Source organism: Ostrea edulis, chromosome 1 (genome assembly GCF_947568905.1).
Source record: "Ostrea edulis chromosome 1, xbOstEdul1.1, whole genome shotgun sequence".
Classification (NCBI taxonomy): Eukaryota; Metazoa; Mollusca; class Bivalvia; order Ostreida; family Ostreidae; genus Ostrea; species Ostrea edulis.
In genome coordinates, this window is record NC_079164.1 from 107,514,017 (window position 1) to 107,541,440 (window position 27,424).

At 31.9% G+C, this 27,424-nt stretch overlaps 2 protein-coding genes across 8 annotated transcripts in view; both read left to right on the forward strand.

Annotated features, from left to right (window-relative positions):
* Positions 1 to 26,612, forward strand: LOC125667060 (DDB1- and CUL4-associated factor 11-like). 7 transcript variants are annotated; one of them, XM_056153229.1, is made up of 18 exons: positions 1 to 60; positions 1,456 to 1,614; positions 5,370 to 5,470; positions 9,105 to 9,136; positions 9,309 to 9,398; positions 9,763 to 9,827; positions 11,377 to 11,477; positions 12,040 to 12,142; positions 12,630 to 12,673; positions 15,030 to 15,153; positions 15,475 to 15,532; positions 16,198 to 16,290; positions 17,932 to 18,024; positions 20,302 to 20,391; positions 20,800 to 20,863; positions 21,870 to 22,022; positions 22,858 to 22,964; positions 23,331 to 26,612. In XM_056153229.1, exons 2-18 carry the CDS (start codon positions 1,490 to 1,492, stop codon positions 23,520 to 23,522), a joined length of 1,635 nt encoding a protein of 544 aa, XP_056009204.1. In that variant the 5' UTR covers positions 1 to 60; positions 1,456 to 1,489; the 3' UTR covers positions 23,523 to 26,612. The 7 variants fall into 7 exon arrangements, with proteins under 7 accessions (XP_056009204.1, XP_056009200.1, XP_056009201.1 ...); XM_056153225.1 differs by having other exon boundaries at positions 17 to 60; positions 1,461 to 1,614; XM_056153226.1 differs by having other exon boundaries at positions 17 to 60; positions 1,461 to 1,614; positions 9,312 to 9,398.
* LOC125666820 (receptor-interacting serine/threonine-protein kinase 1-like) overlaps positions 1 to 27,424 on the forward strand; it is a 542,042-nt gene that overhangs the window by 145,089 nt on the left and 369,529 nt on the right. The gene's annotated exons all lie outside the window — the stretch shown is intronic.

A 27,424-nucleotide genomic window follows, 5' to 3' on the forward strand; every position in this document is an offset into this window, starting at 1 on the left:
CGAACCTTTATGGAACGAGTTAACCAAACAATGTACCTAAAATGGAAAATGACGAGGAAGGTTAGTGCATTTATTGTCACATATTCTGACCCCATATATATGAAGGTAATGACAACCTTTGTAATCATTATGATACAAAACTAGCTTTATTCTATCATCGTCATTGCCAAATAGTTTACACTGGCCATAGAGATCAGCTTAAATTTCCTCTGAACCTAGAAACTAGGTCACAACCTTTCAGATTCGTTCAACTGTGAGACTCATTAGGTAATACTATATTATGTTCAAACCCAAGGACGCATCAAAATATCAACGTTAAGGTACATAATAAACACAGTAGTCCTGATTAAGGAACATGAAGTTTATTCTGGCGTGCTTTATAACACTGACAAATACTAGTACTTGTTTTATGTTATGATAAGGAATAGATCTACAGATCGCATTTGCATATTTGGCGTAGAAAGCATACAGGGGGTCTAAGCTGCGTATGATAATTAAAAGAGTGTGGAGAAATAATGCACAAATCTATTTTTATTGTTATTATTGATATAGATTTATGTAGGAGGATTTCGTACAATTATATTCCTGGTAATCTTGGAAATGTACAGGTGCCAAGTTCATTGGAGTGTTAATAATAATGTAACTCTTCAGCTTTATTTAAAACAATTAACTGTTGTAATATTTTACTATTGCTAATTTAAGTAATTACGGAAGTGAAACCTTGAGTTATATCCATTTCACTTGGTGAATATATGATTAAAAAGAAAAGACAACAAAGCTGTTCCATATTTTGACATATTTAATGCCCACTGGGGAGCAGTATTCAGAACATGTTTGCCATTGTATCGTAGTCTGAATGTAGACGTAGTCTGAATGTAGACGGCTTTTGTAACCCATGTAAAGCTATACTGCGTGTATGGTTGAATGGTTAGTGTGTTCAGGTTCAATTTTGGACGTTACTTCACATTGATTACTGTGAGTTGTGTTTATCGTGCCTTGTTATGCAATCAGTGCAATATGCATTCATTCATAAGCAAACATTAAGGTAGATCTTATGTGGGGATTTTTAAAATTAAGAATTAATAAGATCTGATTTAAAAATGTATATATATAATTATATATATTTTTTTTTTGGAGTACAAAATAGTGATCATATGCTAGCTTATATTAACTGTGGTCCTATATTAAGAGCTAGGTTCATGTGTTGTTATGTGAATAGGGCATTGTTCTTGATATTAAAAGTGAGGCATTATGTATCACTACAGTATCTGTTTACACCATATAAATGCATTGTGGCCGAGTATTCCTGTACTTAGCTAGTTGAATAAATTGTGTGCATAATTATTTTGCTCTTTCAATCCAAGATTTTTTTTAATTATATGCTGATTTAAAATGGAATTTTTAAATATGCAATTCAGATATCAAAAGTAATGTGAAGTAATTTTTTCCCCCCAGTTTAGTTTTTCCTTTGGATATTAGATATGATTTTATGGGGGCCCATAATTCTACAAGCCAACCTAGGATGAGTGTCTCTGAATCGGATACTAGACAAACAACTAGTGATAACGAGGAGTCCCCGGATCTACAAGCAATTCTAGCTTTTCTCATTCGAAGGTATGTCAAGATTTCTATGTATACATGTGCATGCAGCTTTTGCTAATGTCATGATAAATATGCATTTGTTCTATACCATGTTATTTTCAAGCTGTTACTTTGCCCATTTTTGAATCAATCTGAAAACTTGTCAACATTCAACTTTTAAAAAATTTGGAGAGTAAATTAGAATTACATTATTATAAGTCTAATGTCATGATAAATATGCATTTGTTCTATACCATGTTATTTTCAAGCTGTTACTTTGCCCATTTTTGAATCAATCTGAAAACTTGTCAACATTCAACTTTTAAAAAATTTGGAGAGTAAATTAGAATTACATTATTATAAGTCTAATGTCATGATAAATATGCATTTGTTCTATACCATGTTATTTTCAAGCTGTTACTTTGCCCATTTTTGAATCAATCTGAAAACTTGTCAACATTCAACTTTTAAAAAATTTGGAGAGTAAATTAGAATTACATTATTATAAGTCTAATGTCATGATAAATATGCATTTGTTCTATACCATGTTATTTTCAAGCTGTTGTTTTGCCCATTTTTGAATCAATCTGAAAACTTGTCAACATTCAACTTTTAAAAAATTTGGAGAGTAAATTAGAATTACATTATTATAAGTCTAATGTCATGATAAATATGCATTTGTTCTATACCACGTTATTTTCAAGCTGTTATTTTGCCCATTTTTGAATCAATCTGAAAACTTGTCAACATTCAACTTTAAAAAATTTGGAGAGTAAATTAGAATTACATTATTATAAGTCTAATGTCATGATAAATATGCATTTGTTCTATACCATGTTATTTTCAAGCTGTTACTTTGCCCATTTTTGAATCAATCTGAAAACTTGTCAACATTCAACTTTAAAAAAATTTGGAGAGTAAATTAGAATTACATTATTATAAGTCTAATGTCATGATAAATATGCATTTGTTCTATACCATGTTATTTTCAAGCTGTTGTTTTGCCCATTTTTGAATCAATCTGAAAACTTGTCAACATTCAACTGTAAAAAATTTGGAGAGTAAATTAGAATTACATTATTATAAGTCTAATGTCATGATAAATATGCATTTGTTCTATACCACGTTATTTTCAAGCTGTTATTTTGCCCATTTTTGAATCAATCTGAAAACTTGTCAACATTCAACTTTAAAAAATTTGGAGAGTAAATTAAAATTACATTATTATAAGTCTAATGTCATGATAAATATGCATTTGTTCTATACCATGTTATTTTCAAGCTGTTACTTTGCCCATTTTTGAATCAATCTGAAAACTTGTCAACATTCAACTTTTAAAAAATTTGGAGAGTAAATTAAAATTACATTATTATAAGTCTAATGTCATGATAAATATGCATTTGTTCTATACCATGTTATTTTCAAGCTGTTACTTTGCCCATTTTTGAATCAATCTGAAAACTTGTCAACATTCAACTTTAAAAAAATTTGGAGAGTAAATTAGAATTACATTATTATAAGTCTAATGTCATGATAAATATGCATTTGTTCTATACCATGTTATTTTCAAGCTGTTACTTTGCCCATTTTTGAATCAATCTGAAAACTTGTCAACATTCAACTTAAAAAAAATTTGGAGAGTAAATTAGAATTACATTATTATAAGTCTAATGTCATGATAAATATGCATTTGTTCTATACCATGTTATTTTCAAGCTGTTGTTTTGCCCATTTTTGAATCAATCTGAAAACTTGTCAACATTCAACTGTAAAAAATTTGGAGAGTAAATTAGAATTACATTATTATAAGTCTAATGTCATGATAAATATGCATTTGTTCTATACCACGTTATTTTCAAGCTGTTACTTTTACCATTTTTGAATCAATCTGAAAACTTGTCAACATTCAACTTTAAAAAATTTGGAGAGTAAATTAGAATTACATTATTATAAGTCTAATGTCATGATAAATATGCATTTGTTCTATACCATGTTATTTTCAAGCTGTTACTTTGCCCATTTTTGAATCAATCTGAAAACTTGTCAACATTCAACTTTTAAAAAATTTGGAGAGTAAATTAAAATTACATTATTATAAGTCTAATGTCATGATAAATATGCATTTGTTCTATACCATGTTATTTTCAAGCTGTTACTTTGCCCATTTTTGAATCAATCTGAAAACTTGTCAACATTCAACTTTTAAAAAATTTGGAGAGTAAATTAAAATTACATTATTATAAGTCTAATGTCATGATAAATATGCATTTGTTCTATACCATGTTATTTTCAAGCTGTTACTTTGCCCATTTTTGAATCAATCTGAAAACTTGTCAACATTCAACTTAAAAAAAATTTGGAGAGTAAATTAGAATTACATTATTATAAGTCTAATGTCATGATAAATATGCATTTGTTCTATACCATGTTATTTTCAAGCTGTTATTTTGTCCATTTTTGAATCAATCTGAAAACTTGTCAACATTCAACTTTAAAAAATTTGGACAGTAAATTAGATTACATTATAGACCGTTCATTGTCTTTTGAATTCAGTCTTCTGAATTTGGGAGTATATCAAAAGGTTGAAGTAATTTTCAGTAAAGCAATTTACTCTGTTGATTTCTAAAGTTTTAATTCTCTGAAAATCTCTCTTTCCATGTTGTAAAATATTATGCTTTCAGTATCTCAAATCTTGTCTACAAAAATAGGTCAAGGAGAACAAGGAGAATTTATTTTTTATCATGTCTGCAGATATAAAACACAATGAACAACTGTATTAATTATTAGATAGAAAGAAAGAAACCACATTCAAATTTATAGATGATATTGAAAAGAAAAGTAAAAGTGCTCAACCCATTATTAGGATGGGAATATGTATGTGATAGAAAAGATGTTGTTCATGCATTGTATTTCAAACATTTCACTTTGCATGCATGCATAATAAGGCAATTTCTTTCTTTTATGTTTAAATTTACAAACTTTCCTACCAAAATTTTTGATTTTTTAAAAAGAAAAAATGAATATAGATTGACCTTTTTCTGAAACAGAAAAAAATACCAACTTGTTTTTGTCATACAGAATCCACTACTACGTGTATATAGTGTATTTCTATTTTTTTTTTTTTTTTTTTGTGTTTGTAAACCTAAATCAAAAATATGCTGGACCTAACTTGAATAGCTATTTTGCCCGTATCGCAAGTTTTGACATTAGAATTTTACGAGTTCTCCAGAAGTCTTCCTTCTGGGATTTTATGGTTATATACATACTTGTTCATTGTGAGGCCTAGGACCACCAAACCTGGTCCCTTGATGCGTCTTAGGGAAAAGTGTGTTGTGACCCAAAAGTACGTCACTGTAGTTTCATTTTGGAATTTTATGGCTATACATATTGTACTAGTCAAATTATGTGGGGATCATGGTTTGCAGACTGTGAGGTCTAGCTCTGTCAAAACATGGTCTGTTTTGATGGATGGTGAAATATGCAAACATAGATATGCATCATGTACGCGTTAAACTAGAAGGTTGTATCGTGTACCAAGCAGTGCATTTTATCATAATTAACCAGTTGCATAATTGGTTTTCAGATTCTTGAAAACTTAGGGTCTTGTGGACCTCATGTCATCTTGAGATGCCTGTTTTATGTATGTGTAGTCACAAATGAAGTGAAGAGGTGCTTGTTTGTGTATGTAGAACATGTGACAGATGTCACTTATATTTTCTAAAAAAATCTATTGATATATTAATGTTAATAAGATGTATGAAAACCATGATGTATGATTTTTGTTGTAGTGGTCAAGTTAGAATCCTCACGAATGATGAGGACGATGTAGACAGTAAAGAAAGCGATTCGGATGGTTGCGAGTTTTACGGCCCAGCTCGGCCTCCGCAAGGTAAAAATATTTTCAATTATATTATAATTTAAGATCAAGAAATTCACTTGAAGGATTTCAATGGAAAGGATTTGATATGAAGGAAAAGAATTTTCATAGTAATGAAATGTAGGATAAAAGATATATTCCAATTGTTTTGCTTACTATAGTTTTTCTGATCAGTTTGTCAGTCCATCAATTGTTCCTTGTTATATAAGCCTTAACAATTTTTGTATTTCATTTTATTTTCTTTATGTGAATAAAATGATATTTTGTATTTCTTAGTCTATATATAAATTCACAACCTGCAGCTTTCGATTTGTGAGGCTTTATTCTACCGTTTACAACAATTTCGATATATTTCAATTTCTCGATTCATATTTGTGCGCCATGTTTGATTTACTGAAGTTTCAACTACTTATTGTCAAGTTATTTGCAATTATGCCATATAAGGTGGTATTTACGTCAATGGACAAGTACAGAGGATAAAGCTATTTTGTCTGTATTAAAAAGGTTTAATATCAAGTTAAAAAACGAATAGCAGAGTGTAAATTCTTTCTTCAACCATATGATTTTCCTTTCTTTGTCGGAGTGGCTCGAGTAACTACTTTTTTGTGCAGATTGTCAATGTTTAGGTTTTTCAGTAGATCCACCTATGAGATCTCGCGATAATAAGCATAGCTGAGAAGACGAAGAATTTTGCATGCTGTACATGATGTTTAATGAAAAACACCTTTATTAGACATGCCCAAGCACAAAGTTGGTACTCCTTCTGGTGTAAACAACATTTGAGACTATAAAACACGGAGCTTATTATCAGTTATTCACAAAATTATTTTGCACCCGAAAATGTCAGAATAAAAAAAATCAGATAGGGCTACATTATTGCAGCTAGGATTAGATAAGAGACTGGGGGATCATGTAAATACACATATATCATGTTAATTGACATGATCATTGTATACTGTCTGTCTCTACAGATCTGTATGTTGTTATTCATCCTCTCAATCAAGAGTAAAGTAAACTCGCACCCATGCACAAATATTTGATATCAGGAAGAAGTCGGACAATTTACACTCCACTATTTTAATTATGTTAGAACCTGATACAGGTAATGAAATTGTTTGATTGTGGTATTATAAAGTGATCAATTCAAAATAAATTAAAAGTCATGATGCAACAATAGGTTGGTCACCATGGTCACATGTGCAATCACACTAAACATCAGCGTACTAAATAGCTTACACCTGTGTATGTAAACCTCCAGTGTGCATTGGAGTGGAACTGTCCCCAATTATCACCTGTTGTTATTTGGAATCAACAAAGGGGATTGCTAGAAAATGATAATTGTGATACTATTAATTTGAAATTAACCTTGACCTTAAAACAAAAAAAGTCAAATTAAAGTAGGGATCTAGTAGCGTGACGTCATGTCCGGATCGAACTCCGGTATTGGTTCACGTACTATTATTATCAAACATATTTGGATGTTTTTTAATTTAGTAAAATGAATACAATAACACTCAATCACTTATATTTGAGTAGACTATGGCTCCAATCTTCTTTCCAGTTTTTGTCATCTAATTCACACATAAAACCAGAGGTACATATTTGTTTAATTCATATACAGGGGTATTACATGTTAAAATTATCTGTAAATTGAAACAAAATTCATGATATGCAATAATGCACTTGTGGAATTAAATAAAACAATTCTGCACTTGTTATATATTTGTTATGTTGGTATATATTTGTTATCTTCTATTATGTGAAAATCATCTTCAAAATGGCTATTTTGGCCAAAAAATGTAAATATAAATTGAGATGCTGTGAAAATATTATGCTGAGAAAGGGCAGATTTTTAAAATGTATTTTAACAAGCATTCATATATGAACATAATATGTGAGTTTGAATGAAAAATCACAAGTCAAATTTTTAAAATATTCATAATAGTGGTATTGCAGTGTCATATTTTTGACTGCCGCGGGCCTGTATTGAGTTCAATTTTGTACCACCATTATCAAAAAACATGAAACTATGTTAAAATTTCACTTTTAATTATTTAGTTAGACATATTTATTTCATATTTGAGGGAAAAAATTGCAGCATCATACTTCAAACAAAATTTGATGGACATATTCTAGGACTTCTTCAATGAATTCTGATATTGCCATTTGACAAATGGGGGTACACATAATAAAAATACCATAATTTACTCATTATACTGACAACCCCCCATTTTTTGTTTTTATCATACCCTCAAATGAACAATCTTAGCATTTAAAGTCAAATTTTTGAGAAATCACAAGTAAGTCCAAGACTAGGGACCTACCTTAAGGAGAACTTTACCCTAGAAATAAAATTTACATATATTGAAGGGAAATGCAGATGCTATTAGGGGTTTTCTTTGTAGGTTCAGATATTGATAATTTTTCAATATATCTTCATCAAATTATTATTCTATGTTGAATTCGCAGAATTTTTATGCTTCCCGAAAAATGTTGGGGGAGCATGTAGTCACCGTCATGTCCGTCCATCCAATCTCATCTCCTAAACCTTTCATCAGAAATTGATTTAATTGATCAAAGGACTTGTGGACCAAGGTGTTTCAAGGTCATTTTGGAAAGGTCAAGGTCACTTAGAACAAAAATTTCCTTATTTCAACAGTTTTATATATAAAAGTCCCTATGTCCAAAATCTTTCATCAGAAATTGATCATAATTGATCACAAATGTTCCTTGAGACAGGGACTTTTGGACCAAGGTCATTTTGGAAAGGTCAAGGTCACTCAGAACATATACTTTATGTAGTAAAAAGTTCTTTATTTCAACAGTTTTTGAACAGGTATTGATCATGTATCACACAAATAAGTACATAGTTTTCAGACAAAGGTCACTCAAGGTCATTTTGTAAAGATTAAGGTCACTCAGAACATATACTGTATATATGAAAAAATGCTTCATTTCAACACTATATCAACAGTTATTGATCTTTTGGACCAAGGTCTCTCAAGGTCATTTTGGAAAGGTCAAGGTCACTCAGGACATGTACCTTATATAAAGAAAAAGTGTCTTATTTCAAGAGTTTTTGAACAGGTATTGATTATATATTGCACAAATAGTTGTTAGGGAAATGGTTTTCAGACAAAGGTCACTCAAGATCATTTTGTAAAGGTCAATATCACTCAACATACCTTATATATGAAAAAGAAACTTTCATTTTAACAGTTATTGATCATTTGTGAGGTTTTCGTCATATGAAGTAGTTCATTGGTTAGATGTATTTTGGGAAGCATCAATTAGTTTTACTGATATTCTTGGTTTGTTTGCAAATATAGCAGAAGTTTTCTTCATGTATTAGTTTCCTGCTATACAGTATATGATAACAAGCTGCAATTATGCCAGCTTTCCCATATTATGTGAGCTTAGAATAAAGGTAAAGTTTTCTATTAATAAAAACTAGACACCCATGGGTTACAGAGCTCATCTGAGCTGCCATAAATCTAAAAAAAAGTTGTCCTCGCACTCAATCAAACTCCACGATTAGACAAGTGGATACTACATAAGCTTGCTAGCATATTGTTTCAATAAATTGTAGGTAGGTTGTTGCTCTTGAAATGAAATAATTAAATATTTGACCAAATTTATGTTACAGAGGATCCACACCCAAATACAGCAGAGCTTGATGTGAGTACCTTGTTTAATTATCTTGTGTGCATTTTTCTTTGAATTTTGATTAGTTTTGACCAGCATCAGCACATATAGAATTGAGTGTTTTCTGGTTGATATATACAGTGTCCATCATGACGTCTATTTACCAGTAATAGTTGTACTGTGTAATGGTGAAGATTTTTTTCAGAAGAATGATATAAAACAGGAGATAATGAGGTCATCAGGACGGGCTTTAAAAAGAACCACGAAGCCGACCGTGTTACATATGTTGCAGAATGTAAGTTTACTAACTACGTGTCATTTGTATTATGTACTGTTTAATTAACAGTTGTCTGCCCTTGGTAGGTACACATAATATACTTGTATTTCTTAATAAGCAATGTTGTCAGTATCACCATGGTTCATCAGCTGCTGGTACTTAAAAAAATCATTCACTCCAAAATACGACGAGAAAACGTACTCGACCCAAAATGAAATAAAAATTGACATTTTCCTCTCTCAGGTAGACTTCACTGAAACTGCTCTTTTAGGACAATTTCCTTAACAGAATTCCATACTTTTTTTTGGTGCATTTAAATTCATGTGCAATACTGTTGTGTTTTAAGTGGTTTAGTGGTGCATGTATTACTTTTTGTTTGTAGCGGGAGCTGGGCAGAAACAAGAAGCAACATTTCACACTGGAAGATCAGAGGCTCATTAATTGTCAGTAAGTAATTAACTGTTTATAAGAAAATGGAAGATCAGAGGCTCATTAATTGTCAGTAAGTAATTAACAATTTATAAGACAATGGAAGATCAGAGGCTCATTAATTGTTAGTAAGTTCTGTTCTGTTTATAAGACAATGGAAGATCAGAGGCTCATTAATTGTCAGTAAGTAATTAACTGTTTATAAGACAATGGAAGATCAGAGGCTCATTAATTGTCAGTAAGTAATTAACAGTTTATAAGACAATGGAAGATCAGAGGCTCATTAATTGTCAGTAAGTAATTAACAGTTTATAAGACAATGGAAGATCAGAGGCTCATTAATTGTCAGTAAGTAATTAACTGTTTATAAGACAATGGATTGGGATCCTAAAGTCCCCATAGATTAATTCTCAATCTGCAATAAATACAGTGTATATGATGTAAGCAAGCTTCTATATAAAATATCAACAGTTGGTAGGTTTTTTTTTCAGGTAGTGTAATTTATCAACATTTTATTTATATATAATAAATTTATTCACAAATAGTGAAAGGCATAATCTATTTTATCATCTTATACTCTTTGTGTACTTACAGTTCTACACATGTATTTTAGGGCTGTCATGGTTCCAAAAAAATTTGGGTCGGGTCGGTTCTAAATTTTTTACTTCGGGTTCGGGTATTTCGGTTCGGGTCTATATAACTATTTCAAAAATCTAATATACAGTTATAATCAAAAACCTTTATTATATTTTGTCACAATAATTACTCGGGGACGTGGACTGAGGTTTAGACTCGACATCCATGGTACTAGAAACAGCATTGTCACTTCTACTCGTTTCCATCCATGCTTTCAATGTTTTGTCATTGACAATGTTGATTCTGTGGCGTATTTTCAATGCGTCTGTCATATCTTACAGATACTGTCATTATTTAAAATTTTGTCCACAATGCCATCATTTAACAATTGATCAAAATACCACCACCTTTGAGGATTTTGACGACATTTCATTTAACAGATTTCTAATAATGATTCTATTTTAAAAACCAAACCCGAACCGAAATACGGAAAAATGGAACCAAACCTGAAATACCCGAACCCGAAGTAAAAAATTTAGAACCGACCCTACCCGAAATTTGTTGGAACCGTGACAGCCCTGCTATCAGTAAACTGTGCCGTGTCACACTCCTATATTTCACAGTTAAATTATCGACATGTAATACCATATCTTGGCTGCAGATCGCAACAAATATGGAATGACATCATTTTTATGGTATCAACTAAATGATGACATCATAATAGCCATTTAAAATGAGTTGGTATTCATAGGTTTTATATAGTAGTTATATTGTACTATTTTAAAATGTGATGTAAGACTCTTCGTGCAGCACATTAGCACTTCATAAAGTATGCTGGCCTAAAGTGTTGCAGTTCATGTCCTAATGTATTTTTAGAAATGAAATTCATTTCTTAAATTTAGTGTACTGTAATGCTAAGGTTAGAAAATTTTAGTTGATTCTTTATCCAGTTATTCTTCGAATTCATTGGAGTTCTCATCTACTTTTATAGGTATTTGCCAAATCGAATGACTACGGTGGCCAATTACAGACACAAAGCTTTCTGTGGTACTTACTCGAAAGACGGCAGTATTTTCTTATCTGCATCTCAAGGTAAGGAATTACGTCATAGCTTATATTTAATGTAGTTCAATTCAATTCTTTTATTGTCCTTGAGTGATAGAACTCACTGGAATACATCTAGTACATGTACATGTATATACACAATATATCTAATTGTATAAGAAGTAGATTAGTCAAACATCTGAGATTTTTCTGCTTTCTTTAATTCGTTGCATATGTCATCTGTAAAAGAAATGGGTTTAAGTTGTAAAATTGTATTATGATTGTGATGATTCATCAAAGATACCAAAATCTCATCCCCTCAATTTAGTCAATCCCAATCTCATCCCCTCAATTTAGTCAATCCCAAACTCTAATTCTTTATGCAGAAGATTTGTATATTGACTCACTTGCAAATACATGTATCACTTTTGACAAACATATTCACAAATAAAGTGTAGTCTCAAATGAAGTTTGGACAAATTATTTGGATTGTACATGAACTTTTTTTGGTACTACAGGCACCAGTGTAAATATTTTACTTTGAAATCTTGTGAGTGATTGTTTGACAATGAGATTGAGTACATTCTGGTAAAACATTTTTTTTAAACAGATCAAAATATCAGGATATATGACACCAAGGATGATATGTTTAAACTTATGAAAACGATAAGAGCCAGAGATGTAGGCTGGAGTATCTTAGATACAGCATTCAGGTATTTATAATGTTTATATTCTCTATTGCTAGATACAGCTTTCAGGTATTTATAATGTACATGTATTATGAAGATCATCAGTAATTTTCATTAATATTTAAGAAAATTGTGTGATAATGTCAAAATTTTGATGAATGAAAACTTGAAGTTTTATTATAATGCATTAGTAGAACAAAGAAATTGTTGAGAGACAAAATAAAAAAGAATTATTATAGTTGTGATAATAAATCCAGACAAACAGAAAATTGAATACTGCATACAGGGAAATTTTCATCCATCTTTCTCTTATTCGAAGTGGACAAATCTAAAACTGGTTGAACATAAATTCATTCGTTACTGTAATAGAGCAAGAAACATCAAAATCGTTTTTCGATGGATGACAATAACTCAAGACAAAAATATCTCTGTATTCAGTATTAAATAAAAAACCTAGAGTATGTACATATACCTGCAAAATTTGATATTAATTTCATTCCCTCTCACACAGTCCTGATGGGAATTACCTGATATACTCAAGTTGGTCTGATGCAAGTAAGTCTATTGGAAAGTTATTTGACCTTTTCTATGATTTCATTTTGAAAATTTAGATTATCCCAAAGATATTTTTGAATGATGTTGAAAAAGAGTGGACTATTGGAGAATTTTTTTTAAACATGTGTGAATTGAAATTAAAATTTTTCCCATTTTTAGGGATGGCAATCAGGAAATCAGTCAATATTTTGTAAATGGTTAGTCACAGATTACCAGGGAATTGTTTTATTTCACTGTAAAACAATAGGATGAGTGCTTTAATAAGTAATTATACATGAATAAGTAATTATACATGGATAAAAACCAATTGCAAACAAGAATATGTTTAACAATTCAAAATTTTCAGTATTGGCAATGCCACTCCAGAACAATGCACCAAATTTATCAATATTGAGCTTTTAGGTTTTGTTCAAAAAATTATTTTGTCCACAACAGATGAAAACAAATGGCTTGTAGTTTTGTGTATGTGAATTCCTTCAGTGGAGAAAATTCGTTTGGACGGCACTGAAGTTCTGACAGAACATGTAAGTCAGTTCCACGAAACACAGCTGACATTCCACAACTTTCCTGTCTCTTTCTTGTTTATGTATTTCCATGCACGAGATGTTGGGGTGTCATTTTGATTATGAATGTAAAAGTTATGCTCACGAATGTAAAAGTTATGCTCATTGGTGTGGAGTCTGTAAATTGTTATCAACTCAATTGTCAGTGTAACACTGCTCAGTAATTTATTGAATATTTATTTTATGCATGCATGATTACGCCTGAGAGGGGGGTATTAAATACAAGCTAGATAATAATTATCATAATTATGTGGGAATTTAATGGAGTCTGATCAGCGTTAAATGAATTGAATTTTAAAACATTCTTTAGACCTTTGAATGTTGTATACCCCTAATTCATTTTTACATACATATGTATATTATGATATAAGTTTACTAAAGAAGAATAACTCGTTTAATCCGTCACAAATTTTTTTTTTTAACCAGTTAGCATTTTTAGCATGCTGGGACGAATGTCTGTCTAGCTATTGTCAGGACTCGGGTTTTTATATTTCACATATAGATTCCTCATGACCAAGAAGACTTTTGACTTAGTGACCTTGAACTTTGGCCTACTTTTCAAAAACATTAACCTTGGCTAAATCTTTTGAACCAGATGGGGGGGGGGGGGGGGGGGAGTAAGTAGTCGTGATTCCCAGCAAACTGCATTGTCTTCTGGCAACTCTTGTGTCATGACTTCCATCACTTTTTTTTATTTAACACTTTTGAATATAAATAAAGTCAATATGTACAATTATACAAATTTATACATTTTACAAAACATAGTTATGAATGTTTCTGAAGCTATGGCACCTGTCGTAGGTGTCTGCTCCAGTGATTTCCTGATCCTAGTCCGCTGCGTGGCTTCTGGCGACGAAGTATTGTGGAGCCCATTGATAGTTAAAGTTGTAGGTCATAGTCAGAGAGGAGTTGTCTCCCTCCACATCCGTTCAAAGACAGCTTTTGTCCACTGGCTTCCATTGAAGTTCGTAAACATCGATGGGTGCCAGGTCCAGATGTAAAGTCATGTATAGCTCTATCTGAGCACCATACAAATGTGTTAATAACACCACACAACACTGGCTGTGACTAGTGCAGTTAAATGTCTAAAACTAAAACAAGTAACTGTGCTAATAACACCACACAACACTCGCTGTGACTAGTGCAGTTAAATGTCTAAAACTAAAACAAGTAACTGACAAAAACACTGAATCAGACAGCAAACTACAAAATAAATTTGACAATATAGCATGATTAAGTTATAGAACACAATCAAGGCTAAATCTCTGCCATAAACAAATACACGTAAACAATAACCCCAATCAAATCAAATAATGATTTTAATAATTATTTTAAATGTAAAGTTAGCAGGAAAAATATAACAAGTTTAACTTACCTCTAGTGGAGATTGGTTACCGTAAAAGTAAATGTAACCACACATCATGCTGTTGTGGATTAGGAAGCTAAATACTGGACCTGGCTCTTAGACCAAAAAATGCAAGCCCTTGGAGCATTTATAGGGAGTAAACAAAAGACAGAATATTCTGGTCTATTCTTGACTAATACCTGCAAAACTTCAAAAGCTTTAGGCACCATGTGGATAAATATCAAAAGAGGTACTGTACAAGTTTAAACAAAATGATCATACTATTGCTTGTGACATTTTCTTTTGACCAAGTAATTGATTAACAGTTAATCATTGCCATCCCTACTTTTTTTTTTCCTTTCAAATAATTTGAATGCTCATTTTTTGGAAAAAAACATGGACCGTGTTCACTATTTATGATTAACAAATTGACATTATTTACGCACAGTTCACCTATGCAACATCCATGGGGATTATGACACTCACATCCCGCTCCCGCTGATGCCAGGCGACCACAGTTTTGCCATTTTCTCCTTGACGTTTTCATCAGATAACACTGAAATATTAGGAGGGTAAAATCTAATTTCACAAGACTTTTCATGACAAATTGGATTTCATATATATTTGATACTGCATGATGGAGAAGTATTGAACTTTTAAATCATAAAATGCATCTGTACCAGACAGGATAATAAGGCTGAATCCAAAAGAAGCTTATCAACAATTTTGCAATTTGATCTTATTAATAATACAAAAGGAAAAGAGAGATGTCTAGTGACTATAGTCCTATTTCAAATATTTTAATATCTAAATGTTTGGATTGATTCTGTGGAAAGTATTGCATGTTTATTTCAATATGAAAGAGTCTTTTTATAACATGTAATCATTTTTAGAGCTAACGACAGATGCCTCTATGTGTATGATAGAGAAAGTAATAGGCGGACATTGAAGGTAATTTTGCTTTGCAGTACAGCTACTGTTTCTTTTTAAAGGGAGACATACAGAATTATATATCCAAGAAATATGATATTGACATATGCAAATCCATGTATTAGCCAAAATGATTATTCCTCTAAATCCATTAAAATCTAAGATTTTAAGGCACGTGTGTAATACATGTATTACAGTCAGATAATAGTTTCAGTGACATCACAATGAACAATAATATTTACATCACAATGGAATTAAAACTTTTGATTAAAAAAGCAATCATGGCAATTTCTTGTGAGCATGTGAGGGTGATATAACAATCCGATCATATAAAGAATTTGGACAGCTCACTTGTGATTATAAGGATTTATCTGAATAAATCTCTATAGTTACAGCCAATGAAATTGCAGCAGTTTATTCAGTCATTTAATAAATTTGCATATTAGTTTTTTCCTGTGGCAGCTAAACATCACACTATTATCCGTTATCTCTCCAGTATACTGAGTGATCTGGTAGGAGAGGTAGATAATAAATGTCCGTTCCTCTCACAGATATATACACATGATGATGATAATAAATGTCCGTTCCTCTCACAGATATATGCACATGATGATGATAATAAATGTCTGTTCCTCTCACAGATATATACACATGATGATGATAATAAATCTCCGTTCCTTTCACAGATATATGCACATGATGATGACGTGAATGCAGTAGCATTTGCTGACAACTCTTCACACATTTTGTTCAGTGGTGGGGATGATGGACTTTGCAAGGTAATTAGATTAAGGGAAAATGTCTCTGCTTTATTTATTATCCAGGTAAATGTTAAATTTTGACCCATGCTTTACCAATTGTAGGGAATAGAAATTGCCAATTTATTTGGGTCTGCCCTTCATCTTCACACAGTATGTCTCTAGGGTGACCCAATAGTTTGTTTTAAGTTTTAGGTCAGAATGACTTTTTGACTTCTAATGCCTCGTTTACACGAATGCGCATTAATTTTTACTTCGCATTAAATTTGATGCGAAGTAAAATAAGACAGATTATTTTATTGGCATATTAAATAATCTCATTTAATTGACGAAAGACTTTAGTGTTACGAGGTCTTACTATCGGGAATAGGTGTACAAATTAACATTTCTACAATGGTACTTTGGTACGACTTATCTAAGGCAAGCACGCTACTTCCTTTTCCAATTTATGCCGAAGTGGTTACAGCATACGCTATCGAGGATTGCAAGTGTGTTGACCTTGAATGTTCAATTAATGCGCATTAAATCAATTCGAATTAAATAGCGTTCACACTGCGGTAATATTTAATGCGAAGTAAACTAATGCGCGTTAAATTCGTATGCATTTCTAATTTAATGGGTGCACAAAATGAATAAAAGAATAGACTCTATTATTGAAAATTATTTTATAGATATTTTGATGAAAATTGTGGAGATACAGAATTAATTGTTAAAAACACTTTACATCTGTTAACAATGTACATGCAACTGATCTACATACAAGGAGTTTTGTCGTGTTTGTTTTTATATGTTCCCAAGAAATTATTTGTTATTTCCTCTGACGACCAGCATTCACTTCAAACAATATATTGCTTCTTCATAAGCCCAGTTAAAACATTGGAACGTCTCTTTCACCATTCCGCTGACTACTGTTGTGACGTAATTTTTAATTACTAATACGTATTATATACTGCAAGTCTACTATGACGTCATACGGTATAAAGTTTCACAATGATCGAGCGGCATATTTGTTTTTTTTTTAAAAATGTAAAGAGAAAATCATATCACTATTTCAAAACATTTTTGTCATATTTAATTTCTAAGCAATTCTTTCCATATTGTATTACTCATATGCCTATGCAGATCACAGATTTACGTCTGACATTGTCCAATGACATGCTGTTTGGACATGTTTTGTTTAGTGATTACTATCATTTTGATTAGTTTTTCGCACAAAACTAACATTGATGTATATAGCTGACCACGGGTATAATGCATGTGGCCCAAATTTGCCATTACGCATGCGTCTACATTTAATGCGCATTAGCTTTGCTTAGTGTTCACACGGAGCTAATGCGAAGTAAATTTAATTCGCATTAAATCGCGACATAAATTTTAATTCAAAGTAAACTAATGTGCATTAAAATCTCTGTGTGAACGCGGTTCAGATTTAATTTGCATTAACTTACGTTTAATGCGAATTAAATTCTTCGTGTGAACGAGGCATAAAACTATAGGTCACTCTCAGTGGGGGATATGAATTCACTGAATTTGTTTGTATTGACTGGTTGTCCTTTTAAAGAGCAATTCATTTTATAATTATATGAACACTTGTGATTTTTTTTAATGTATATGCGACTTGAGAAGAACATCCGATATTAAGTAGTTTGTGATGAAATGTAGGTATGGGATCGTCGTACACTTAGAGAAGGCTGTCCAGAACCAGTGGGTACCTTCGGTGGTCACTTGGATGGCATTACATATATTGATTCTAAGGTGAGAGAAAGCATCTTTCTATGTATCAAAGATTGAAAGGTAAATCTGTAAAAGATTGCTTATAATTAATTGAAACTAAGACACAATAGGTAAAGCAACTGACTATTGGATTTTTTATACGCCCGTCTTAAGACGGGCCGTATTATGTTATGGCCTTCATGTCCGTCCGTCTGTCCGTCCGTCTGTTAGCTTTTTCGTGTCCGGCTCATAACTTAAATACTATAAGGCCTAGAATAATCAAACTTTGTCAGTTGATACATCTTGGGTAGAAGGTGTGTCGCACATTAAAACCAGGTCGCTGTGACTTTTAATTAAGAAGATATGGCCAAATATGGTAAAACCCTGTCCGGCTCATAACTTGAAAACTATTTGATCTAGAATCATGAAACTTGGTCATCTTATGCATCTTAGGTAGAAGGTGTGTCGCACTGTACTTTAAGGTCACTGTGACATTTAGTTGAAGTGATTTTTTGAAAAAAGTATGTTATAATTGGTACAATCCCTACTCATATAAGAGTTTTGTAGAAAACCTCATTCAAAAATGTTACATCAAGAAAACACATATTTTTTTTATGATATACTGTACAGCTTTTTTTTTTAGCCTATGTAATGTTTCCTTTGTTTCTAACAATAACATGAGAAATTCCACTTGTCCCATGGGAGTAGCATGCAAAGGGCATTTTGACAAGACTAATTAATGAGTTTTGTGTAGAGCATCTCTGATCAACATGATCAAGCAGGTGTTATCTTTATCTCTAGGGAATTGGGCAGAGAGATCTTAGCCTCTTAATTGCAGATATACCAGAAATTATTTGTGAAAGTGAATTTGTTTGTTGTGGTTAGTCTTCATTTTTAATTTTGACATTATACTATATAATTTTTAATTTTTTTTCTCAGCAACCTATATGCAGAGTATCATTTCTCACTAAAACAACAAATGGTTGCAATATGTATAAAGGCCTATTTTAATGATTAGTATTTTGATGTTTTGTTATGGCTGTGGCATTGTTCAGAAAAAAGATATACAATGAACAAAGCTGCAGATTGGGCATTTGTGTAAATCTGAACAGATGAAATAGTATTGCAATAACCATATTAAAAAATGTTAATTCAAGAAACTACACATTCTTCATTATATACACTGTACTATACAACAGTATATAACAAACAAATTATTTCTTTTGTGTCAGTAACAAGAGAAATTTCCCTTGTCCCATGGGTGTAATTATCAAGCAATTCAGGAGGCATTTTGCTAACAGAAAAATTGCATTCTGTCAAATTACAGATTAATTAATGAGTTTAGAAGATTTCTGTTACAGCAATCTGATCAAGGAGGTGCTATCTATATCTCTTGCAATCGGGAATTGGGCAGAGGAATCTGGCCTTCTAATTGATCTGTCAAATTTTAGAACAGTTCTAATTGGTAGCCATTACTTTGAAAGTTAATTTGGTATAAAGTTTAAGAATTAATATGATATTGTAAAATAAATTTTTATTTTATATCTCAACAAGGTGCAGATTGTCATGTCTCACTAAGATGACAGTTTTACAGTCTAAGAATAAACATAATGACTAATGTTTGATGTTTTATTACGCTGTGCATTGTTCTTCATTCCTTAAAATACAATGAGCAAAGCTGCAGATGTGCATTTCTCAAGTCTAACACAACCAGTTGAGAAATATATGATGTATTATTTTTTTCTAATTAATAACTACACCATAGGAGATGCACCAGTATTTGAAATAACCGTTTTTAATCTATATTTATTTATATTGACATCACCATGCATATTTTACTTTTATACTTGAAGATTTGACAAAGGCAGATACTGATATATGTATTTTTTGATAAGTTGAATAAATCAACCTTTTTGAGTACTCCCATTTATTGTAAGTTGTTTGCTTGGATAAAGGGCTATCTTGCACTTTAATCATTTCATTGAAACCATTTGGGAAAATGTTTTTATATCCTTTTAAAAATCATTAAACTTACATTATCAATATTTGAAGCAATGTCACATGAGGCCATAAAGTGGGTAAGATTCTTAAAGGAAGGTTGACATTTGGTTCCATGCATACGTATCTCTTCATGGTGATATGTTCATGTTAACAATATGTGACGGGCGTATCATGTGCCGTGGCGGTGCACTTTATTAAAAATTAAGCTAGTTACCCAGTTTAATATTTATGTATTCAATAGAAAGATGAAAAGATATTGTAGGTACTGTACATAAAATCTGCCAGAAATTTTTTTAACATTATGGATTATATTAAAAGGGAGATGCCAGGTACCTTTTGTCAAACTCCAAAGACCAGACAATCAAACTTTGGGATGTGAGAAAATTTTCACCATCAGAGGCAGTGGAGGTATGGATGTAATGCTTATTTTAAAGGTTTTGAAGAAAATTTTCATGTAATTCAAACAACAGATGTTAAGACTCCGGCATCTACAATGATTTAAAACTTGATCTACTTTCCTTGTTCTCTAATGTAACCTTACTAATCAAACCGCAGGTAAGTATCGCAAAAACTGCTGTCCATTTTTAGAACATGACCTTTGTTCCAGAATGTGACCGAATGCTTCTGTAAATTATTTTTGAACGAAATGTAGGTTTTAATTGAAGGTCGTCTAAAATTCATAAAGGATAAGGAATAAATGTCTGGAATTCAACCTATTTTCTATGTTGATTACGAGTTCATTTCTTAACCAATGAATATATTTTTGATAATGAATACAACAGTTACACACCACTTACACACATACATGCATTTTAGAGCACAAAGAAAGCAGTGGCTAGACAGGGCTGGGACTACAGATGGCAACAGGTTCCTCGAGCAGGTCAGTGGAGTCCAAACAGATTCATTTTAAGTTAAAGGGCATCAACATAGAAAATTACTAGATGGAAGATGTTTTAAAAATAATCATGTACTTTAAAGATATTGCCTTTAATATTAGATTTGAACCGAATGGAAAATACTTGTCTTGGCAGATGAAATGAAACAAAAGACGATTTCAAATGAAAGCCCTTGATGTAAAGATGCATAAAACAATTGTTTATCATAACTACATATAGGTCACCTAATAAAATCTGATAAAATTTCGATTTTTTTTCATTTATGGAGGAACTGGAAATAAGTCTGTCAAAATTAACTTGCATTAAGTGGTAATAAACCCTTTTTGACATTTTTGGCCGGGTTGCATAACGTCCCTGTGATAGGGTACTTACTATGTGTAATCATCTCCTCTCACATCTCTTACTTGATGTTTCTCAAACTTTGTACAGTTGTCATGGATAAATTGAAAATGTGCATGTGCCTTTTTGAAAGCGATCAGACATTTTCTGAAAAATTTACATGTATATAATGTACATGTAGTTGAACTTCATCATTTTTTTAAGCATGGTAGGTACTTTGTGTAACCAACTCCTCTCACAGCTTTTACTTGACATTTTTCAGACCTTGTACATTATAGATGTTATCAAACATAGAAGATATACATGTGACATTTTAAAAATGCTGCTGTTTTTTTTGTTAAGAAATTCTACATTTAATACATCATTTTCCAGTATGTTTCGCACTGCTGTCTATGATAGATAACATATTTTAAAGCAACCCGGCCATTTCTGCTCTTGAATTGATTTTTATCATGTTGAATAATATGTAAATTTAAAATTGGTTTACCAATATATCATTCAGTGAAAATGTGAAAAGCTCCACTGTTATATATTGGATACCGGAATAAGTAACTAAGGGGAAGTCTCGAGACAGTGTAAGTTGACTTCATCTTCAGAATAGCAGTTTTGTATTGAGAGAAAATACAGTACTCCATGATATGTTTTTTGTAGTGTCACGGAAGAGACGGCTTCATGGTGATTCGTCTGTGATGACGTACAGAGGACATTCGGTTCTGCATACCCTGATCAGGTGTCACTTCTCACCTGAGTACACCACCGGTCAGAGGTACATAGTCACTGGCTGTGCCACAGGAGCGCTCGTCAGTAAGTATCACGTCAACTTCGTAAAATCGGGACAAATCTCTTTCTCCTTGTGCACCATAGTAAACACGTGAAATTAAATTTATGCATGAACATATAGAATAATTCAGTGTAAGGACACCTGTACTTTTCAAAAAAAAAAGCTTTGTCAAATAAATGTGTACTTTTGTGATTATGAATGGATGTAGGTGACTTATCGAAACACTGTACCTTTCAACTTATTTATTATCAGAGTAATTGAGTTGCAACATGGCTGCCAAGTTGTCAAAAGATCATCTGCATTTTTGAGATATACATGTATAAGAAAATTTCTTCTTGAGACTAGCAATGTTACAGTTTAATAGCTTCCATTGCATTTCTACCCCAAACCAATTTTACAAAATATAGGCCAATACCTATTATATAAACTGATATTACACCAATACTATGTACAAACCATTTCTATAAAATTTAGACCAATACTTATCATATAAACCAATTCTATGTTTAAACCAATTCTGTAAAATATAGGCCAATACTAATTATATACATGTAAATGAAATACTATGTATAAACTATTACTGTATGTAAACTGACTCGATATATAAACCAGTACCTAACCAATGCTACTTATGCCAATTGTAATAAATTCCAGTTATAATGGGTGTAGATGTAGGAAGTTTTCTATGGTGTAAATAGCATGTTTACCTTTAAAATTTAATGCAAGAAAATGATAAAATACTAAAGAAGAATAGAAAATGATAATCTTGTTTTAACAATAGATGAAACACAAAGAATTGTAGATACTCATATACATGATGCTGTACATGTTTATAGAAAATGTATTCCAATATTTCAGTATATGATCTGCTTACTGGAAAAGTGGTTTCCAAACTGAAGGGCCATACTTCTTGTACAAGAGACATTTCCTGGCATCCGTACGAGAATACGATAATGACGTCCTCTGTATGTATACTTATAATTTGCTTTCTTTTAAATGATCGTTTCAAGCATCAGCACTCAAAAGGGAATTTTCCAGTGTTATTGCTTAATTCACCCATAGCTCATAAACATTAAAAAAAAAGAAGAAAAATTGAAAATTTGATTTACAGTTATGGTTCCTCAAAATAAATTGATCTCCGTGCACGAATGTTTTATTCACTGTATATTGTATATTGATTGTGAAGGCAAATCTTAAAGAGATTTATAGTGTAATATGATTACTGAATGTCTACAGTATTTAATCTGTAATTTTCTTCCTCAGTGGATGGTAAAGTGAATAATATGATTACTGAGTAATTATCGTATATAATCTGTTATTTTCTTCCTCAGTGGGATGGTAAAGTGAATAAGTGGGAATACATGCATGAGGAATCGTCAGATAATGAATCTGAGAACGAGGATACAGATTCGGACAGCTCGGACGGTACTTCCAGAAGGCGAAAAAGTCAACGACTGGCAAAACGGGAACGGGTATTAAAACAAGAAATGGTGTGCAGAAATCGACATGGTCTGTACGAGTGATCAGAAATCGACATGGTCTGTACGAGTGATGAGAAATCGACATGGTCTGTACGATATCGCTCATTACTACCCTTTGCAGTTGTAGTATCTATTGAACTTTGCTCAAGCAGGAGAGTTTTGGAAAACATTCTTGACAATTGTTCATCCTGTTTGTAATCATCTTGTGATTGATTTTGGATACATTCTGTATTTACGCAGTGACCACGTCTTAATCAATGTGATCTGCCCAATGTTACTGTGAACTCTTTATTGTTACGCTTGATGGAGTATGACAGCGATTAAAAGAGTACATCTCTTACCTATACATTTTAACTTTGTGTACTTTCATCAAACTATTCCTCATCACAGGGATGTAACGCTGACTTGTTACACCTGTGTATACATGTACGTATAGTGCAGGTGTAAGTAAAGCTTGTGACATTTGTATTTAATTTACTTGTCAGTTTTGTTTTTCCAAGCATTCATTACCTCCTGTAGATAATTTAGGTATTTTTAATGACTTGTGATCTACTTTATATGTTCTGAAAAAATCTCCAGTATTCAGCAGAGGGACAATGAAAAGATAAATTGAGAAGGGAAATAACTCCATCTCATTAATTGAAGCTCTGCTTCAAATTGCATAGAAGGATATATTTTGTGTATATAAATATATAACATTAGAAATCCTTTTTAAAATCATCATGGTCTGTATGCTAGTATTGTATGCAGGATAATTTTAGCCCCCCGTTTTATTTTCATTTAATTTGCCCATGGCTATTCTAAATGGACACATATACATGAAATATATCGTGGAGACAAGTGAGGACCTTTAACATTTTGCAAAATGATTTTAGACATGTTAAAAGCCACCTGTTCATTTAACGCATGAAATATAAGGCAGTCGGTGTAAACGGTGCATTGTGACGTCATTATAGCTGCAATGTTTTTTTTCCCTTTCAAATCGAACAATTATCCACAACAAAACGTACAGTGGTATGAGAAAGCTTGTCTGGAATTTGAAAGCATTTGTGGTACTTTCCAAGCAATTTATTTATTTTATTTATGGGGTTGTAGAAGATATACCGCAGTGAGGGTAACATTTTTCCAAAGGTATTATGGGTAATCACCATTTTTCAGCTGATGGAAAGTAAATCACGTCACTCAAATGTGTTATCATTGGAGCAAGCTTGTTAAAGCGACAAATTCTGCCATTGCTTTAAAGCAGCAAAAAATGGCCGTGGGCAAGTTTAAAACTGCATAAAATAATCTTCCAGTGGATATGGACGAAAACACAGGTGGAAAATTTTCATTTTATTAAGACATCCTTCTGCTTTTAGTTTTATTGTGATGGTGAACTGCTAGATGTTTTTCTGAAATACAGACAGAGTATACCAACAATTATCATCACTTTTCCTTTAAACTTTTTGTATATTCACTGGAATCTATTTTTCATAACTCTCCAGAGCAAATGATATCTAATGCACCCGCCAAGGAAAACATGGTCCTTAACGCACACCTATATTTACTCAAGTACAAGATAGATATAAGTCTTAGACTCTGTCCCCAAACACAAATGTTTGTGGCATTTTGTAGTCTGTCAAGCAGTGCCTTTGCACAAGATAGTATTGTTGATTTTGTGATGCATGTTCTACTAATGGTGATTTTGGTCGATATTAAATATCCAGCAAGTCAGTTAACAATGCACATGTATATATGTGTATATATGTATCGCAGAACTAACAATGGCCAGTATGAGTGCTGATAGCAGGGGTATCTTTGTCATCTTTTGATGTTTTTGTGTATGTAATGATGAAGATCTTTCAAGATACGGTTGCCTATTTAATGGTTATTTTGTTTGCAGACTCATTCGTCTCTTTCAGAAGTTCTTTGGTTACAGTGGCATTGTTGTTACATATAGCCATTTTGTTTTTAATGTATCGATGTGTTTTGATTTTCATATTTTTAATTATATGTATGATTTTTAAATTTTTTTTCTTTGTATGGGTATCATGTTTGTTTTGTTTGACTTTGTTTAAATGAAGAAATACTGCCATATTGTACATGTACCTATGTAATAGATCAGGCAGGTAAAATAAATTAGTTTCTTGTAAAGTACAGTGGTTCTTGGGCCGAATGAGAAGACGTTTTGCTATTTTAAGTGGAGAAAACTGAAATTTTAAAAGATGAACTAAAACAACATATATACAAATTGTACAGTTTTTTTTATTACATGACCCAGATCAAAGATGAAAGGGGGTGGGGGGAAAGAGAAGACCATTGTTTTCTTCTCTCTGCTTTTAATGGTCTGTTGTGGTTTCAGTCTTGGTCATGTATCCTCCCGTTAAGCCTTTGTCAATTAAATAATGTTTGGGTATCAGAATGTCATTAACATACGTTATCCACAGAGTGTTTCAAAGTTACAATATACAGAACGTACATAGACCAGTCAAAAACTGTTAATTGATGACATGCTTTATCTTTCAGTCTGGCTCAGATAGTCTGTACGATTTGTCACTCCATGCTATTATGCTTGACTGAGGATTTTTTCAACTACTGTCACCAGAATCCTATTAATGTTTGACTGGTCTATTACATTTCTGCAGAATTTTCATATTTTGGAAAAAAATAGATTGGCAAATACATGTACAAACCAGCTTAAACCGGCTTGTAAGTGTTACACGATATTCATTCATTGTGCTTTTATTGACTGATTTTAAATATGATACTTATAATACATGTGTGAAGAACATAATTATGTATGTATTGGTTTTTCTGTCAGACTGATAATGTAAAGGAATGCTATGTAAACTTTCAGAACATACAATTACATCTTAGAAAAAAGTTGTAAAAATTCTGTATCAAAAGGGATGGTAATTTTATTTGTTTTTCTCCATTTCTTGCTTGTGAAAGTTAGATCTTTTGGATGTCTCTTTACTTCTTTACAGCATGATAATAGCTCTTTAATTTTATGTTGTTGCTGCCGAAGAGAAAAAATTTCAGCTACTGAGAAAAGCAAATTTGTAAATATGTAACAATGATATTACTGCATTTTCTATTTGTTGTTATCAATGATGAAGAATGTTAATTATTTGAATAAATGAAACAAATAATTCTTGTTTTCAAATTTTTGTGTTTTACATCATGGTGTTAAAGGGACTGGTTCACGATTTGTGATAAAAATATTTTTCATTTTTGATGTTAAACATTAGAAACATAACTCATTTAATGTTGACAGCCAAAATTTTGACCTTCTGAATGCAAGAATGAAAGCAATATTTTAGCCTTTATATATGTTATGTAAACGAAGACGAGTCTTTTTATGTAAACAAACAAACAAATGAAATATTGATTTTGTAATATAATGCATCTTAATTTTGCATAGTCACACATTTTAACTTTTAAATGACACATTTCACCTCAAAAATGCTTGAAATATGAAAGATATAATAATACTTTGATCGATATCCATTTCTTTTGAAAATTTCGTAAACAATAGCATACCGCAATCTTTGTTTACAAAACAAATAACAAACTCTCTAAAATGAGGTTCTGTAATGATGTATAACCTTAATTTTCATGTGAAATCTTTCAAACACATTAGACGGTAGATTTTGATCATTAAAAGTGAAAAACAAAATTTTAGGTAAAATCGTGAATCAGTCCCTTTAAACGTGTACACACAACTAGGGTTTGCATTGATTATGGAGCTGTAGTTGTTGTGGATTGAATTTCTCCGAATGGCAGTTTTCCCCGTTGTTTGAAACATCTCCACTAGAATCATATTTGAATTCAGAAGAAAATTGAGTTTATCTTTTTTATAGCATTTGACTGTACTCTCGTCACTGGCGTGCAACAGGTGGTCCTGATCATCTTGGGAGTTTGACCCAAATTTCAAAACTTGAACATTGCTCACGATTTTTAAA